This window comes from Tursiops truncatus, chromosome 1 (assembly GCF_011762595.2).
Source record: "Tursiops truncatus isolate mTurTru1 chromosome 1, mTurTru1.mat.Y, whole genome shotgun sequence".
Lineage (NCBI taxonomy): Eukaryota > Metazoa > Chordata > Mammalia > Artiodactyla > Delphinidae > Tursiops > Tursiops truncatus.
Window position 1 is genome coordinate 110,297,121 of NC_047034.1, and position 19,569 is coordinate 110,316,689.

At 34.8% G+C, this 19,569-nt stretch overlaps 1 protein-coding gene across 3 annotated transcripts in view; it reads right to left on the reverse strand.

Moving 5' to 3' along the window:
* PRKACB (protein kinase cAMP-activated catalytic subunit beta) overlaps positions 1-19,569 on the reverse strand; it is a 143,568-nt gene that overhangs the window by 12,591 nt on the left and 111,408 nt on the right. For all 3 annotated transcript variants that reach the window (XM_019920056.3, XM_004321691.4, XM_033864238.2), the window contains exons 6-8: positions 18,189-18,315; positions 16,747-16,842; positions 13,659-13,781 (exon numbers count right to left, since the gene is read on the reverse strand). In XM_019920056.3, the coding sequence (XP_019775615.1) occupies positions 13,659-13,781; positions 16,747-16,842; positions 18,189-18,315 (346 nt within the window). The remainder of the gene's footprint in view (positions 1-13,658; positions 13,782-16,746; positions 16,843-18,188; positions 18,316-19,569) is intronic.

Here is a 19,569-nt window from a genome sequence, read left to right on the forward strand (position 1 = left end):
GTAGATATCAGAACCATTTGGGAATCTTTTCAAATTCTAGACATGTCCTCCTCATCTCCACATCACACCCTCTTCTTCCCCAGAGATTATGATAGGTAGTCCACACTCCCATAGTAAACCATGTTAATGATGGGAATCTGTCATACCCTTAAAGTCTACTGGAGGGGAAATAATGAGAATCATTGTGAAAGTATTTTTTCCATGATTGTTCTGAAATGTAATCAGAAATGGAGTTTCTTTGTTGACTGAACTTTCCAAAGTGCTATGTTGATGTATCAACTGAAATTAGCAAACTAGAAAATAAATGAAATTATGTTTTAAATGCAAGACCTTTATTTATAGTATGTTAACCTGGAAACACCAAAGACTTCTATAATGGGATGATTCAAAACTGTATCAAATTTTGATACTGTATTGTTTCTATCACTGTTATCAATTATAACTGCTGTAGATGTCAAAAGTAAAATCAGAATTATAGAATATTGCAGCTAGAGGGAGCTTAATTTAGTCTAAACCTTCATTTTAAAGATGAGGAACCTTCTTTTTTTTTTTTTTTTTTTTAAAGAAAGATAAGGAACCCTAGCTTCAGTGAGACTACCAACTCAGTTAATTTCATTGTTGGGAAAATAACTTAATTCTTTTGACTCCTACGTGTTTCTTCAGTCCATGATAGCACAAAATATATGACAGGGCAAATAATGTGAAAATAGCTGTAAAGAGCTAGATATGGAAAAGAGACAGTCTAACCCCTTTCAACCAGTAGAGGTGAGTGATAAGGTTATTGGAAACTGGCATTATTTAACATGAAAGAGGTGTTTGTGCAATATGTACTCCCTAGAGTGTTTATTGGGTCTTCTTTCCCCTAATATTTCCTGTTTAGGAATGTTTTTCAACCCTTAGAGACCAAGTTACTTCTGAGTTTCCTAATGATATATTCTTAAGAATAAATCTGTTTCTACAGTGAGGTACAGACACACACAACAAGCTTTTAACACATCATGTGTATCAAAATCATCTGTAATAATTTAAAAAATACAGATGTTTGGAATACACAGAAGACCAACAGAATCAGTATCTCTGAGAATGGGCATCTATTTCATGAAAGCTTCATGAAGGCAGAGACCACAGCTGATTTGCTGTATCCAGCACTGGTCTGTCATATACCATGAGCTTAATAAATATTTAATGAATGCATGAACTTAAATTCAACAAACACTGATTCAATACCATCTATGTGCTAGGCACTGATGTGCTTGGGATAGAGTAGTAAACCAAAGAGAGACAAAGATTCCTGCCTCCACAGTGTTTATATTCTAGTGAGAAAGAAACTTAGCAACAAGAGTGACCCTTTAAAAATGTTGTTATCCTGACAAAACCTTGCTTTGTAAGGTCTTTATTTTTTTACTCTGAAGAAAATGGGGAATCACTGCAAAGTTCTGAAAGGAGTAACAGGATCTGACTTAATGTTAGAGAGCAGTATCAGTGAAGGTGGTAAGAGGTAGTTGAATTCTGCATATATTTTAAAGATAGAGCCAAAATGGTTTTCCTGTGCATCAAATACGGAGTGAGGACTCCAGGGTGTTTTGTCTTGAGTAACTGAAAGTAGCTGAAAGGATAATGTTGCCATCAACTGAGATGGGAAAGATGGTGGGAAGAACAGATTAGCTATGGAAAAGAAAAATCTGTCAGTTTTAGGTTGAATTTGAGATATTTATTAGACCGCTGAGTGGAGATTTCAGGTAGGAAGTTGGATACAAAAGTCTGCAGCTCAATGAGTCACGTATGGACGGAAAAAATGAATTTGGGAGCTGTCAGATAGCATTAAAAGTCATAACGAGAATGAGACCACCAATAGAAGAAATGCAGGAAAAGAAGAGGATCAAGGCAAAGAGATTTAGAAGGAAAGATGAGTAATTCAGGAATAAAACTAAGATTATGAAGAGTCACTGAAGCCAAGTGAAGGAGTAATGAATGAACCACTGAACTAGATTCTGTTTCTCTTTTTGCCACAAACTAGCTTTTATCTTTGGGCAATTCTGAGCCTTGATTTACCTACACATAGGATAAGGGAGTTAAATTAAGTAAAATGGAACATTCTTGTCATCTTAAAAATTCTACTAAGCTATTTCTTTAGTAGAAAGAATATCTGGGTTCCAATCCCAACTCCAGTTACATACATTCTCTATGCTTTAGGGCTAACTCCTTTACCTTTCTGAGTCTCACCTCATCTATAAAATGATAAGAGTATATTTCATCTGGCAAGTATGAAAATAAATTAGTTAACTTTTATGAAATGGCCTTTTTTTTTTTTTTTTGGCTGTGCCATGCAGCTTATGAGATCTTAATCTTAGTTCCCCAACCAGGGATTGAACCCAGGCCCAAGGCAGTGAAAGCACCAAGTCCTAACCACTGAACTGCCAGGGAACTCCCTGTGGAACTGCCTTGCATCTTGCAGGCACTAATTCAATACATGTTTCATTTTTAAGTCTTTTCATTAGGATAATATTTTAATGAGCTGAAGTTGAATTTCTGAATCAAAGAAGGAACCTGGAAGTCAGCAATATCTATCATTATGTTTCCAGACTACCCAAGGGCACTTGTGCTAGAAAAGTCATTGGAGAGTGTAAGAGCTTCCTCTTTTCTTCTTGTCTCATGCTCCACCTGTTAAATTTGTACAACAAACACTCTCTTCTTTTCCTAAGGTTCTTAAATTTGATAGAGGCAGGGAGAAAATGGACAGCCATAACCGTTTTGTAAGGACAGAATTGTGAATATAGCTGATACCTTAAACAACTTTGTCAAATTATATTACATAATATGTTAAAACAACTGTGAAATTTACTCTGAATTAAGCAAACGGAGTATTGTTCTGCTTTCAGCACTGATTATAAAGTCTTGTACATTTTAGTTTTAGGAGTAACTATTACTTTCTAAAAATGTAAGAAGTTACATCCAGAAAGCAAATCAGTGCATGTTATTATAGTATCCATACTGGGTGATTTAACTTCACTGACTCTTTTTTAACTTTAGAAATAAAATAAGACCAAAATCAAGTTTGTCTACACTCAGCTTAATCACAGAAATTACAAAGTTGATCTTTGATTGAAGAAGAGAAAAATTTTACCACTATTCTTCTGCAATTTATAGAGGAAAAGATTGTTCAACCAGTAACATTATCTTTTATGCATCAGGGTAAAATTTACTGGGCTTAAATGACTCAAAAGGGTTTGCATACAGTAAATAATCTGTTAACTTCTGTCCACATGCATACTGGAATAAATTTTGAGAAATCCTCTCTCTAAATTAGTACAGTTCAAGAAATCTACCATCCCAGTAAAAAAATTATCTAGAAAAACTGAGCATATACATTAGTTAATTTTTCAAAACACATAACAACTTTTCATACATTAGGGTTCCTAATAGATAGGGTGCTAAGTTCCACACTGCCTCATAGGACCCAGGGAAAGTTTAATCAACCTGGATCCTATATATAAAAAGAAACATCTAGGACATTAACAAAATACTTATAAATATTAGTACCATGATTGTGGGCTCTCTGATCTGTTCTTACCTATGCAGAAACAGTGCACAGACATAATGAATTCAGATGGTTGCAAAAGGTTATTACCCACCCCATCCTCATTCCATCCCCTGCAAAACAAGTTGGAATCATTTGCCCATAGGACCCCTAAGGTAAGGACTGTCTCAAAGCAGGTATTAAGAAGAATTTTAAATGTCCACAGCAAGGTGTTAAAACACGGCCCTGTATTTTATGTAAATGGTATAACTGCTTTTGTACTTCATGAAAATAACTCCTGCATACTGTTAAGTCTCTTTAACTGTAGCCATGCCAAATTGAAAATGGCATTTTAATTTCTCCAAAAGCATTACCAATGGTGCCTTAGAAAAAGTGTAGTATATCTGTATATGTGTATATTACTTAGGAATACACAAAAAAGAGAAAATATAGCAGGCCTGAGACTGCTACCCTTTAGGAAGGCCTGCCTGCGAGTTTGGCAAATGGCAGGTATCTGGGAATTGGAATGGTGATTCAAAGTGCCAGACATTGAAAAGAAACTTCCTTAAATGACAAGAGTGGCTCACTGTACCTAGACTGTTGGTACAAATAATATGGTTTATGCTGAACATCTGTTTTTGTTCTGGGAGTCTGGGATTTTGCTATGTGTTAGGTAGAGGGTGTATATGTAATCCCAATAAAACCCTTGGGCACTGAGTCTTTACTGTGCTTCCCTGATAGATAACATTTCATCCATGTTGCCAAATTTGTTGCTGGAGGAATGAAGCATCCTTTTTGACTCCTTTGGGAGAGGGCTCTTGAAAGCTTGTGCTGGCTTCCTCTGGACATTACCCCATGTGACTTTTGCCTTTGCTGATTTTAGTTTATAAACTTTTTTGTAAGGTACTTGTTACAATGAAAGGTATTCATTCCTTGAGTATTACTATATGCTGAATTTTGTGAGTCGTCCTAGTGAATCACCTAACCTGGGAATGGTCTTGGGGACCTTGGACATAGAAGGGAATAGCCATCTGGCTGCTAATCAACTACACTTCATGTGAATGTGGATTGCTCTTTAGGAAAAAGTTAACTAACTCTTGGGGGCTTCCCTGGTGGCGCAGTGGTTGAGAGTCCGCCTGCCGATGCAGGGGACATGGGTTCGTGCCCTGGTCCGGGAGGATCACACATGCCGCAGAGCGGCTGGGCCCGTGAGCCGTGGCCACTGGGCCTGCACGTCCGAAGCCTGTACTCTGCAACGGGAGGGGCCACAACAGTGAGAAGTCCGCATACCGCAAAAAAAAAAAAAAAAAAAAAAATTAACTCACTCTTGGATCATTTTGTGTATACATACGTTTACAACTTTATATTTTGTATAGTGTCTCCTTGTACATTTTTGGTGCTCATTAAAAATGGAATAATATTTACTTCATACAAAATGGAGCTAAGAATTTTTTTTAATTACGTAAGTCAAAAACTCTAACTTTAGGGCTTCCCTGGTGGCGCAGTGGTTGAGAGTCTGCCTGCCGATGCAGTGGATGCGGGTTCGTAACCCGGTCTGGGAAGATCCCACATGCCGCGGAGCGGCTGGGCCCGTAAGCCATGGCTGCTGAGCCTGTGCGTCCGGAGCTTGTGCTCTGCAACGGGAGAGGCCGCAACAGCGAGAGGTCTGCGTACCGCAAAAAAACCCAAAAAACAAAAAACTCTAACTTTAAGGTTTCCACACAGCTGTTACTTGCCTGCCACCTTATCTGCAAATGTCATTTTTGAATACAACGTTAACTTTTATATTAACAAGGGTAATGCAGCCAGATAGAGTTGCTGTGGAAACCATAACTGATTCTTGTATAGAGTATATGGCACTGAAGTATTAAATTTAAAGACTATATACAGAAACTCAGCATATGTATTGCTAGGATGAGGCACAGTTAATGTGGGAATTATAAGACTTTTCTGTTAACTATGCATTTCTAAACCTGAATCTTAATATTGCATGAATAATTTGACATTTAAATACCACCTCCAACTCCCTCTTGCGAGAACACTGGAATCACAACTAACTACTGAACAATCATTGACAGAAAGACACTGGAACTCACCAAGAAAGATACCCCACATCCAAGACAAAGGAGAGCTGCAATGAGATGGTAGGAGGGGCGCAATCACAATAAAATCAAATCCCAAAACTGCTGGGTTGGCGACTCTCAACTGGAGAACAATTATACCACAGAAGTCCACACACTGGAGTGAAGGTTCTGAGCCCTAGGTTCTGACTTCCCAACCTGGGGGTCTGGCAATGAGAGGAGGAATCCTCAGAGAATCAGACTTGAAGGCCAATGGAGTTTGACTGCAGGACTTTGACAGGACTGGGGGAAACAGAGACTCCATTCTTGGAGGGCAGACACAAAATAGTGTGTGCATCAGGACCCGGGGGAAGGAGGAGTGACCCCATAGGAGACAAAACCAGACCTACCTGCTAGTGTTGGAGGGTCTCCTGCGGGGGGCGGGGTGGAGTGGCTGTGGCTCACTGCAGGGACAAGGACACTGGCAGCAGAAGTTCTGGGAAGTACTCATTGGAGTCAGCCCTCCTGGAGTCCGCCATTAGCCCCACCAAAAAGCCTGTAGGCAGCAGTGCTGGGTCGCCTCAGGCCAAACAGCCAACAGGGAGGGAACCCAGCCCCACCCATCAGCATACAAGCAGATTAAAGTTTTACTGAGCTCTGCCCACCAGAGGGATGCCCAGCTCTACCCACTACCAGTCCCTCCCATCAGGAAGGTTGCACAAGCCTCTTAGATAGCCTCAACCACCAGAGGGCAGAGAGCAAAAGCAAGAAGAACTACAATCCTGCAGCCTGCAGAATGAAACCACAAACACAGAAAGATAGACAAAATGAAAAGGCAGAGGACTATGTCCCAGATGAAGGAACAAGTTAAAACCTGAGAAAAACAACTAAATGAAGTGGAGATAGGCAACTTTCCAGAAAATTCAGAATAATGATAGTGAAGATGATTGAGGCCCTTGGAAAAAGAATGGAGGCAAGGATCAAGAAGATGCAAGAAATGTTTAACAAAGACCCAGAAGAATTAAAGAACAAACAAACAGAGATGAACAATACAATAACTGAAATGAAAAATACACTAGAAGGAATCAACAGCAGAATAACTGAGGCAGAAGAATGGATAAGTGACCTAGAAGACACAATGGTGGAAATCACTGCCACAGAGCAGAATAAAGAAAAAAGAATGAAAAGAAATGAAGACAGCCTAGGAGACTCTGGGACAACATTAAATGCACCAACATTCACATTATAGGGGTCCCAGAAGGAAAAGAGAGAAAGGACCCAAGAAAATATTTGAAGAGATTATAGTAGAAAGCTTACCTAACGAGATTATAGTAGAAAACTTCCCTAACATGGGAAAGGAAATAGCCACCCAAGTCCAGGAAGCACAGAGAGTCCCAGGCAGGATAAACCCAAGGAGAAACAAGCCGAGACACATAGTAATCAAACTGAAAAAAATTAAAGACAAAAAAAATATTAAAATAAACAAGGAAAAAATGACAAATAGCATGCAAGGTAACTCCATACATTTAACAGCTGATTTATCAGCAGAAATTCTGCAAGCCAGAAGCGAGTGGTATGATATATTTAAAGTGATGAAAGGGAACAACCTACAACCAAGAATACTCTACCAGGCAAGAATCTCATTCAGATTCGACAGAGAAATCAAAAGCTTTACAGACAAGCAATAGCTAAGAGAATTCACCACCAAACCAGCTCTACAACAAATGCTAAAGAGTCTTCTCTAAGTGGGAAACACAAGAGAAGAAAAGGACCTACAAAAACAAACCCAAAACAATTAAGAAAATGGTAATAGGAACATACATATCGATAATTACCTTAAATGTGAATAGATTACACACTCCAACCAAAAGACAGACTGGCTGAATGGATACAAAAACAAGACCTGTATATATGCTGTCTACAAGAGACCCACTTCAGACCTAGGGACACATACAGACTGAAAGTGAGGGGACGGAAAAAGATATTCCATGCAAATGGAAATCAAAAGAAAGCTGGAGTAGCAATTCTCATATAAGACAAAATAGACTTTAAAATAAAGACTGTTACAAGAGACAAAGAAGGAGACAACATAATAATCACGGGATCAATCCAAGAAGAAGATATAACAATTGTAAATATTTATGCACCCAACATAGGAGCACCTCAATACATAAGGCAAATGCTAACAGCCATAAAAGGGGAAATCAACAGTAACAGAATCATACTAGGGGACTTTAACAGCCGACTTTCACCAATGGACAAATCATCCAAAATGAAAATAAAAAAGGAAACACAGGCTTTAAATGACACAATAGACTAGATAGGTTTAATTGATATTTATAGGACATTCCACCTGAAAACAGAAGATTACACTTTCTTCTCAAGTGCACATGGAACATTCTCCAGAATAGATCACATCTTGGGTCACAAATCAAGCATTGGTAAAGTTATGAAAACTGAAGTCATATCAAGCATCTTTTCCAACCACAATGCTATGAGATTAGAAATAAATTATAGGAAAAACAAAAAATGTAAACACAAGGAGGCTAAAAAATACTTTACTAAATAAATAACCAAGAGATCACTGAAGAAATCAAAGAGGAAATCAAAAAATACCTAGAGACAAATGACAATGAAAACACAATGACACAAAACCTATGGGATGCAGCAAAAGCAGTTCGAAGAGGGAAGGCTATAGCAATACAATCCTACCTCAATAAACCAGAAAAATCTCAAATAAACAATCTAACTTTACACCTAAAGGAACTAGAGAAAGGAGAACAAACAAAACCCAAAGTTAGTAGAAGGAAAGAAATCATAAAAATAAGATCAGAAATAAATCAAATAGAAATGAAGAAAACAATAGCAAAGATCAATGAAACTAAAAGCTGGTTCCTTGAGAAGATAAACAAAACTGATAAACCTTTATCCAGGCTCATCAAGAAAAAGAGGGAGAGGATGCAAATCAATAAAATTAGAAATAAAAAAGGAGAAGTTACAACGGACAGTGCAGAAATACAAAGCATCCTAAGAGACTACTACAAGCAATGATATGCCAATAAAATGGACAACCTGGAAGAAATGGACAAATTCTTAGAAAAGCACAACCTTGAGAGACTGAACCAAGAAGAAAGAGAAATTATGAACAGACCAATCACAAGTACTGAAATTGAAACTGTGATTAAAAATCTTCCAGTAAACAAAAGTCCAGGACCAGATGGCTTCACAGGTGAATTCTATCAAACATTTCGAGAAGAGCTAACACCCATCCTTCTCAAAATCTTCCAAAAAATTGCAGTGTAAGGAACACTCCCAAACTCATTCTACGAGGCCATCATCACCCTGATACCAAAACCATATAAAGATACTACAAAAAAAGGAAATTACAGACCAATATCACTGATGAATATAGATGCAAAAATCTTCAACAAAATACTAGCAAACAGAATCCAACAACACATTAAAAGGATCATACACCATGATCAAGTGGCATTTATCCCAGGGATGCAAGGATTCTTCAATATACACAAATTAATCAATGTGACACACCATATTAACAGATTGAAGGATAAAAACCATATAATCATCTCAATAGATGCAGAAAAAGCTACAGTAATCAAGACAATATGGTATTGGCACAAAAACAGAAATATAGATCAATGGAACAGGATAGAAAGCCCAGAGATAAACCCACGCACCTATGGTCAACTAATCTATGACAAAGGAGGCAAGAATATACAATGGAGAAAAGACAAGTCTCTTCAATAAGTGGTGCTGGGAAAACTGGGCAGCTACATGTAAAAGAATGAAATTAGAACACTCCCTAACACCATATGCAAAAATAAACTCAAAATGGATTAAAGACCTCAATGTAAAACCAGACACTATAAAACTCTTAGAGGAAATCATAGGCAGAACACCCTTTGACATAAATCACAGCAAGATCTTTTTTGACCCACCTCCTAGAGTAATGGAAATAAAAACAAAAATAAACAAATGGGACCTAATGAAACAAAAGCTTTTGCACAGCAAAGAAAACCATAAATAAGACAAAAAGACAACCCCCAGAATGGGAGAAAATATTTGCAAACGAATCAATGGGCAAAGGATTAATCTCCAAAATATATAAACAGTTCATGAAGATCAATATCAAAAAAACAAACAACCCAATCAAAAAATGGGTGGGAGACCTAAATAGACACTTCTCCAAAGACATACAGATGGCCAAGAGGCACAGGAAAAGCTGCTCAACATCACTAATTATTTAGTGAGAAATGCAAATCAAAACTACAATGAGGTATCACCTCACACCGATTAGAATGGGCATCATCAGAAAGTCTACAAACAATAAATGCGGAGAGGGTGTGGAGAAAAGGGAACCCTCTTGCACTGTTGGTGGGAATGTAAATTGATACAGCCACTATGGAGAACAGTATGGAGGTTCCTGAAAAAACTAAAAATAGAATTACCATATGATCCAACAATCCCACAACTGGGCACATACCCAGAGAAAACCACAATTCAAAAAAATACATGCACCCCAATATTCATTGCAGCATTATTTACAATAGCCAGGTCATGGAACCAAGCTAAATGTCCATCAACAGACAAATATATAAAGAAGATGTGATACATATATACAATGGAATATTACTTAGCCATAAAAAGGAACAAAATTGGGTTATTTATAGAGACATGGATGGACCTAGAGAGTGTCATACAGAGTGAAGTTAAGTCTGAAAGAGAAAAGCAAATATCATATATTAACGCATATATGTGGAATCTAGAAAAATGGTACCGATGAACCAGTTTGCTGGCAGAAAAAGAGACACAGATGTAGAGAACAAACGTATGGACACCAAGCGGGGGAAGTAGGGGGCATGGGTGGTGGGATGAATTGGGAGATTGAGATTGACATATATACACTAATATGTATAAAATAGATAAATAATAACTTGCTGTATAGCACAGGAAAATGCACTTCGCTGTACAGTAGAAACTAACACAACATTGTAAAACAACTATACCCCAATAAAAATAAATAAATAAATACCACCTCCTCTGTTTTTTTTAAAGGCAAAATATGTGTAGGAGAGGATCTAACAAGCTGATTGATCATCTTTCTGTACATTTATAAATACCAGTTTGAATTAAAATATTGTAAATAGAGAAAGAACGTAAAAATCTAATGTTCAAATATATGTACTTTAATAATTAATCACTTCATTAAACACATTTCATTTAACTTTGATAAGTCAATGATACCTATAATCTTTATAACATTGTTTCCAAAAATATAATCAACATAAACTATTGTTGCATAAAATACCATGCTTTTTAAAAAAAGAAAAAATTCTGAATGCAAAGTATATTTTTAAATGTTATTTGATATCATTAAAACCATTAAAAAATTTAAATACAAATACAGGATCTGTAAGACCAAAAGTGGATTTTCAATGACTTGAACAATTAAAAAATTTGAAAACAAGTTCGTCTCCAATTTGACTTTTAGCTACTAACTAGAGAGACAATAATACTCTGTAATGTGGATAGAGATAACTTCTAGTTTGGATTTGAGTGCTGAAACAGATGGTTTTATTGGGAAATGTGAATATGATTTTACATTCAAATAATACAGATCCTAGAGATCACTTAATAACAATTATTTTGTTTTCACGAGTTCTACTTTATGCATAAAGAGAACAAGGAATGAAAACTTTACATCCAATATGGGGAGAGATAATCTGGCACCTTTAGTTAAAAACAATAGTACACCAAACACCCTATAGTATTTCTAATAAATAAAGGAAAAAAATCAGATATTGTGATATGATAAAATTTTATGTTGCTACTCTTCTCTTCTAAGGTGACCAGGATTTAAACTGTTACAATTTTAGAATTTATGCAGATTTAAATTTAAACCGTGTGCTACCATTGGATTCTAAATGTTAAAGTTTGATATGAAATAAAAACATATTCATAAGTAGCCAAAAAAAAATTACACAATGTACAATGATTGGCAAACAGAGGCCAATTCATACAGATGAAGATACATTTGTTTTAGCTAAAACAATTTTTCTAAGTAAATAAAATTTAGTTATGACAGCATCCTTGTCAGAAAATTTGATTCCTCCTATGAAATTAAGTATAAATAAAAGCAATATAGTAAAGATTCAGGAACTCTGTAATTAACTGTAATTAAATTATTTGGAACTATTACTATAATTTCTGCATTCTTAGTCTTTGTACTAGTAAAATATGCTTCTCCCATTCAGTTATTTAAAAGTATTTTAGTCCTCTCATTCTTCATATGACCTTTGGCCTTATTTTCTCTTGAGATTTTACATAATCACTTCTCAAATTCTTAAATAATAAACCACTGCCTTGTCTATTAATTTTTCTTGATTTTTTGTTTTGTTCATCTCAAAAGTTCTCTTACTTTGACTTTAATATTCTGCTGGGTGAAAACAATTACAAAGATAAGAAACCTGAAGCTTAGAGATCTACAAATGTAGCAGGGACAGCAGTAATACTTAATTACCTAAATATCAATACTTCGTCTGCCTTTCTATATTACTTTAGTGTGAATCTTTCAAAAACCTAGCTTAGTTAGCTGTAAGAGGTATTTATTTTTTACCTTTGACATAGTTGAAGTATGCATTCTTTAGTGAGTCCCCTAGTTTGTGAACCTGCCATAATATAAAACTTCCTCCCATAAAATACAGTAAAATATAACTGAAAATCTTGTGATCCCTATAGACTGCATATGCACTATGACATATGGAACAACACTGTGTTGAGAGGTGGGTCCTAGGTGGCTGGAGAGACTCATTCTATTGGTGTCTTGTTCCATCCAGCTATTTAAATTTGGGTCTTAGTAACAAAGATAAATTATTATATTATGGACATTGAAGGTACCTTCTGAATAGCTGACATTATAAATTTTAAGTTCATGAATGCTAAGGGTCAGCTTTCATACGAAATATAGAACATGAATCTGGCTGAGATATAAAGAAACAGATTTTTCTTCTATCTCCTTCCAGATTCTTTAGGTTGATTAGGCTTATCTCTGCCTTTCACAAAATACAAAAAAGTCAACTATATCACATCTCAGGGAATGTCATGTCAAGACTGATGTTATATGATCAAAAACAAACAAACAAAACAAACTAATAGAGCGTACCACATGTAGGAAAAGGAAAAATAAGGAAATATAAGGAAACTATCCCTTCCCATGAACTCTGTCATAAATGCATAGAAGGCCTTCTGGGAATTTTTGAAAGCCTACTGAATCAGGCTCATCTCTATTAAAACTGACTGCAGTATTTTTAAAAAGGATCTAATGCATGAGTTACGGCAAGAGTGAATGATTGACTTTAAACAAAATACTCTTGGAAACAAAATTAGGGATTATAAATGCAAAAGAAGAAAGGTTTATGGAGTAATTACAAAATGTAAAATACTCTGACTTATAGTACATCTACTCATATTCAAGAAGAATTAATGTTATTTTCATACTTGCTAAAGATCAATGGCAATTATAATCACATTAACATGAAAAACTGTTTACATCATTTCTATGAAGTCCCATCTTAAAAAGGCTTATCTATTCTATGTCTACTTCCAATTTTGTAATGTTTGACATAATTCAAACAAGTCTCTCCTAAAAAAGCAACGGCATATAAAAACAGCCCCTAAAACTTCTCTCCAAGCAGATACCCACATGAAATAACTAACAATTTTTATTTATTTGAAGGAATATGGAAGAATTAGGGCTATGATCCTGTGTTTTACAAGTGATAAAAATGCTAATAATGGAAACTGCTTTATTATTTTGCTAATATGTTTGTAAAATTGCCCTTTTTTACTTAAAAGACTTCAACGATTCAGTATTTACGCTATCTTAAATGAGTGCTGCTCATTTGAGCTGCTAAATATAAGGGCAGCAACTATGGATATTTCTGTCTTTTTCCCAATTTAGGGTAATATTCTGATGACATCAAATGGTTTCAATCTACAAAGCTTAAAATTCATTTATAGAAATAATGAATAATAAAGGAATAATAAATTGTATTACTTACCTTTCCGGAAACAATCTTTTCATAAATCTGAATTGGTTGGTCTGCAAAGAATGGGGGGTAGCCAGCTGCCATTTCATAGATTAACACTCCTAATGCCCACCAATCCACTGCCTTATTGTAGCCCTAAGATAAACCAACACCAAATGTCAATTATTACTTAATTCACTCAGAGGAGAATGAAGTCATAAATTATTTCAAAGTGATCTTCAAGCATATGAAAATTTTTAAAAAGCAGTTGCTGAGCAGTAATTCAGGATAAAATAAAAAATAAACAAAATGTATCAGGTCAGATTTGAATTAAACAAAGGGGCAAATTTCCAGATACTGAAATTGGATATTAGGAAATATTATTAAATCTTCCTAAAATCATTAAGAATATTAAAGACAATAAAAAATGCCCTGTTTAATTGGGATAATTTAGTTGTTGCTCAACAGTAGGAAGGGAATTGGACCAAATTACCCCTTAAAGCCCAATCTAGTTCCATAATATTATGAATCAGGTTTTCTAGAGAATACTTAGAAAGGTCAAAAGTTTTAAAATGAAAGAGTAGATATTGTACTTCATAATAAACAGTGGAGTTGACTTCAAAATATTCTATATTGTTGGGGTTAAGAGGGTGAATATACTCGGGATAATCCCATCCACTTCACAGGATCTTATGAAAGCTAAAAGTTTAATGTGGAACATAATAAATGTAAATATTTAAGTATACTTTATTCATCTAGTGTTTTGTTTCTCATCTCTAAAAGGTATACAAGAAAGATAACTAATTCATGGGATTTTGTGGGGACTACATCAAATGAAAGGAAATGATGTGTATAAAGAGTGTGTTGCAAACCAAATGTACAATTCTAAGGTTTCTTTTTTTTTTCATGTTAAGCCTACTAAAATTAAGATTTAGAAGTATTGATAAGAAAATAAATAAGAATAAAATATTAACATGTTTATATAAAGTTTGTTATCAGCCATAATCAGTGTCAACTGGCACAAAAGATTATGAAAAAAAACAAAACAACTTGATCATGGAGAGAAATGAGCTGAGTTCTTGCCAGATCTTTTGGTCTGCCATCACATACAGCCTTTAATTACCTTCGCCACTCCCCCTAGTCCAACCTTTTTTCAAAAATTTAGCTTATAAACTATTTAATTTTCAAATTACTGGCTAAAATATAATAATATAGAGATTTTTTCTTTTTATTTCCTGCTTCTGTATGTTTTTAAAATGAGAGAGACTAGTAAAATAGTAATAGTACTTTGTTTTGCTAATAGAAATGGCATCAACTTTGCTTTAATTCTTTAAATTCAATTCATTAATAATGTAATTAGCATGTTTTTTTGCTATAATGAAAGCATGTAACGTTGAAACAGATCCTTTTACCAAACTGATTTCTATGTTTTGGATTGTGTACTAATGTTCATAATAAGTATTCCAGATGCTTTCAATACCCTAGGTATGGAAAACTAAAACAAATCAGTAAGAAAAACTAAATTATAATAGAAAAATGGGCAAAGGACATGAACTAATAATTCATACACACAAAGAAATACCAAATGGCTATTAAGCATTAAAACAATCTAATAATCAGACATAAGACTTAAAATAATTAGATATCATTTACTGTCTATCAAATTAGTAATGGTTTTTAAAACAAGAATACCCAATGCTGGAGAAAGTGTGGTGAAACAGGTACTCTCAAACACTGCTGAGAAGTGCAAAATTGCTACAATCTTTTTGGACAGTGCTTTGGCAACATGTATTGAAAGCCTTAAAAATGTTCATACTCTCTGACCCTGTAATTCCACTTCTAGGAATCTATCCTAAAAAAATAATTTAAAATATAGAAAAAGCTTTATGTACAAAGATGTTTATCACAGTGATCTATAATCGAAAAAACTGAAATAACCTAAATACTCAACAATAGAAGAATGGCAAAATACAATATGGTACATTTTCAAATAAGCCATTAGAATTATATTTGCATGCTTATTATCATTCAAGTGAAAAAGCTGAATACAAAACTGTACATTCACTATAACATGCATAGAAAAATATATTAAAATGTTTTTTTTAAAAGGCTACCTCTGGATGGTGAGATTATAGGTTTTTTGATTCTTTCTTTATATTTTTCTATATTTTCCAAATTTCATACAGTGAATAGCTATTTCTTTTACCACATATATATATATATATACACACATACAGTTTTTAAAGTTTTGGTCCCTACTATGTTATCATTATTTGTTAAATGTACTTAAAGAAGAAATATGTTAATGTTATTTAGATTATAAAAGAGTAAAAGTTATAAATGATATAAATTATGTAAGATAATGAGAGGAACGCTGAAAGAATTATTTTATTCTAATACTTCTGTAGGTTAGCCAAATTTCAATGATTCAGGGGGTAGTTGTTCAATGTGTAATTATCAAAGCATCTGTGTTATCCCTTTCTCTTTCCTGGCTCCTGTGCCCAGTTATTATCAGTCGCTCCTTTCTGGCTTTCTCCACCAAGGGATGGCAGTAGAAAGGAAAACAAAAGTTAAATCATCCTTTGTGATACGATTAAAAATTTCTCTCACCACATTTTGCACTGTTTAGAAAAGCAGAACTGTATTCAATAAGACTATAACTATTCAATTGCTATAATATTCCTATTTTTAAACTAAAATTTTAAAAAATAATTCACATACATTTTTTTTCATTTAAGTGGTAAAGTTGAAACAAAGGAAGAATTGACAACTAGTACATGTCGTCTTTAGTTTGCCTCTTGGTGTAACCCAGAGCAAGGGCCTCCTCGCCCTCCTGTATTGGGAATAATTATGAATAGGCTATGCTTTTGGCTTCAAAACATGGGTCTAGAGGTCAGATTTATTCATACTAATTCTCTCAGATTCAGAGTTAAAATCACCAGTTAATGGGATTACTGGTAGACTCTAAACAATTACTTTTTAGTAATTATGAACAAATAGATTTAAATTCATATTTAGATTAAACATGTAAAATTAGATCAATAAACTTTTTTTTTATAAAAGTCCACAGTGATGCATGCCTTATATTTCTACTTCTTACATAACTACATTATAAATATACCTTGCTGAGAATTATTTCTGGAGCCAAATATTCTGGAGTGCCACATAAGGTCCAAGTTCTGCCTTTAACTCTTTTGGCAAACCCAAAGTCTGTGACCTATAAAAGACAAAAAAACTTGTAAACATTTATTATTTCATAATAAATGTACTACTGTACCTAAGTTGAAAGTTAAAAATCAGAGTTAAAATTAACACCATGAAAAAAATTAAGTCAATGTAATTGACACTAATCCAAGAAGGCACTGTTTAGTGAATAAAGGTTAAAGCAACCCATGCTGGAGAACCTTTCCCTGACACAAACAAAGAAACAAATGAACCAAAAAAAAAAATAGTTTTAATAAAAATGAAGCAGTGCTAGGAGTGTTCCTTAAGTCCAGCATTGTCCTCTGCCCTTAATTACATCCTCAGAAGTGCAAAAGCATCACTGGGAGAATCTTAATAACTGAGTAAAAAGAAATGCTCTCATTCTATTGATAGTACAAATGGAAAGAAAACACTACCACCAGTCCATTATTGGTAGCTGGGCCTCCTTTCGTAGCTGTACTGTAGTGTTAAAAAGCATGGACTCTTGGGACAGGCTGACGGGGTTCAATTATGACTCTACGTGTGTGACCTTGCTGTTCCTTAGTTTCATTAATCTTAAAATGAGGATAACAATAGTATTTACATTTCATAGTGTTATCAGAATTAAAAGAGGTGATACATGTAAAAACACTTAGAATAATGCCTGGCACTAAGTGAGTACTCACAAATTTAGCTATTATTTCTTTACGCAGGAGCCTGAAATCAGTTTACAACTTCTAATTTCTATTACTGACCTTCCATCTTGGCAAAAGTACACGATGCCCCATACATGCCCCTACGTCACATGTAGGGAGAAAAAAAATCTCCAAAGAAGGAAGTCTAATGCTTACGGTACATACTATAGATCGCTTGACTCAACAGATTCTAGCTCGCCTTCCTGAGCTATAGAAACTGTCACACTAAAAATTATATTTAACTATAGACTAAGGAAGATAGAAACAGGTTCCATCTTTTTTTTTTTTTTTTTTTTTTTTGCGGTACGCGGGCCTTTCACTGTTGTGGCCTCTCCCATTGCAGAGCACAGGCTCCGGACGCGCAGGCCCAGCGGCCATGGCTCACGGGCCCAGCCGCTCCGCGGCATGTGGGATCTTCCCGGACCGGGGCACGAACCCGTGTCCCCTGCATCGGCAGGCAGACTCTCAACCACTGCGCCACCAGGGAAGCCCCAGGTTCCATCTTTGATGGAACTTTTGGTTCTGTAATAGCAACAGAACTGTGAGCTCAATTTAAACTGTTAGGAAGAATTGTCTCCCTCAAAGAAAAAAAAAAGAATCCAATATTGGTAGTTGTGGTTAAATACATATAACTTCTTACCTAGTATTTCTCAAATACATTATATATAATGTGTTCAAGTCATACCTGGATATAACCTTGATGGTCAATTAAGAGATTTTCAGGTTTTAGATCTCTGTAGATGAGGTCTAGTGAATGGAGGTACTCGAATGTTAGCACTATCTGAGCTGCATAGAACCGTGCATGGGGTTCACTACAAAGAAACAAAACATTGATTTCAGTAAAATGGGTTAACATATAGTAATTAGCAGATTATACAAAAAAAAACTAACATGAGGTAGAGGCATTTTGGGAGCAAAAAAATTTTTTTTTCTTTTAAACATATGTAAAGAAACATGTTAGTTTCCAAATATTTACTAAATCTATAAATCATCTTCAAATAATGCTTTGATATACTTAGTGGGCAGCATATGTTGAAGAAAACTTAACTCTCAGATTGTCATTGTAATTTAAATTATTATTGGCCATGTTAGAAGACATTGAGAATGACTGAAAAGCACCAGTTAGATTATCTGTCAGGGCAATTGCTATTAATGATAGACTCATTTCATCTACCTTTCTCATAAATTTCAAGTACTTAAAGAATTTCTGCATTAATCTGCAGATTTATGCCATTTTACCCAGACTGTTACTATTACAAAAGTGACATATGCTCATTATAGAAAAAAAGCCATAAAATATTAATGAAGAATAAAGATACCAATAATCCCATTCAGAAACCAGATTCAATCATGGTATCTAAATTTCCAAATCTTCTACTATGCATATTTATACAGATACCTGAACATAGGTATAATCTGTATATTTAGGTAAATACACACAGTTCTGGATACACAGATTAACTGATAGATTATGGTAATTTTGATGCCATATTCTGGGTATTACTCCAAAAGGATGTACTGTTTTCTAGTTTGAGTTTCTATTTCATCTTGTAGTGTATACACTGAATTCTTCTAATCTTCCTGATATATTGCAATGACTTTCAGATTTGTGTCCTCAATGAACAACCTTAACTATGAATAGAATTTCCCTCAAGATGGTTGACATGAGTTTGATCTGGTAGCACCAAAAATAGGAATTCTAAAAAGAGATTGTATATGCTACTCCTTTTGCTTGTCACTCACTATATTTCCAAGGTCCTAGCCTGATACACACCAAGTGCTCAGAAAATATTTGTTAAAAGAATGAATATGTGAAGAAAAACACTTTTGTGGCAATATTTTATAATATCCTTCCAGTTCCAGCCCTATCATGACACTGTTACAAGGTATACCATATGTCCTATGACAAGGAATGAGAATACTGTAAAGGGAGATTAAAAGAATCATCCAGGTCATTGAAATATTTATCCCTAATTTTGGAAACGTTTGACCTGGGAAGTCCCCTCTCATTTTCTTCATACACCCGTTAATATAAGATGCATTTATCATCTTATCATCATAAACAT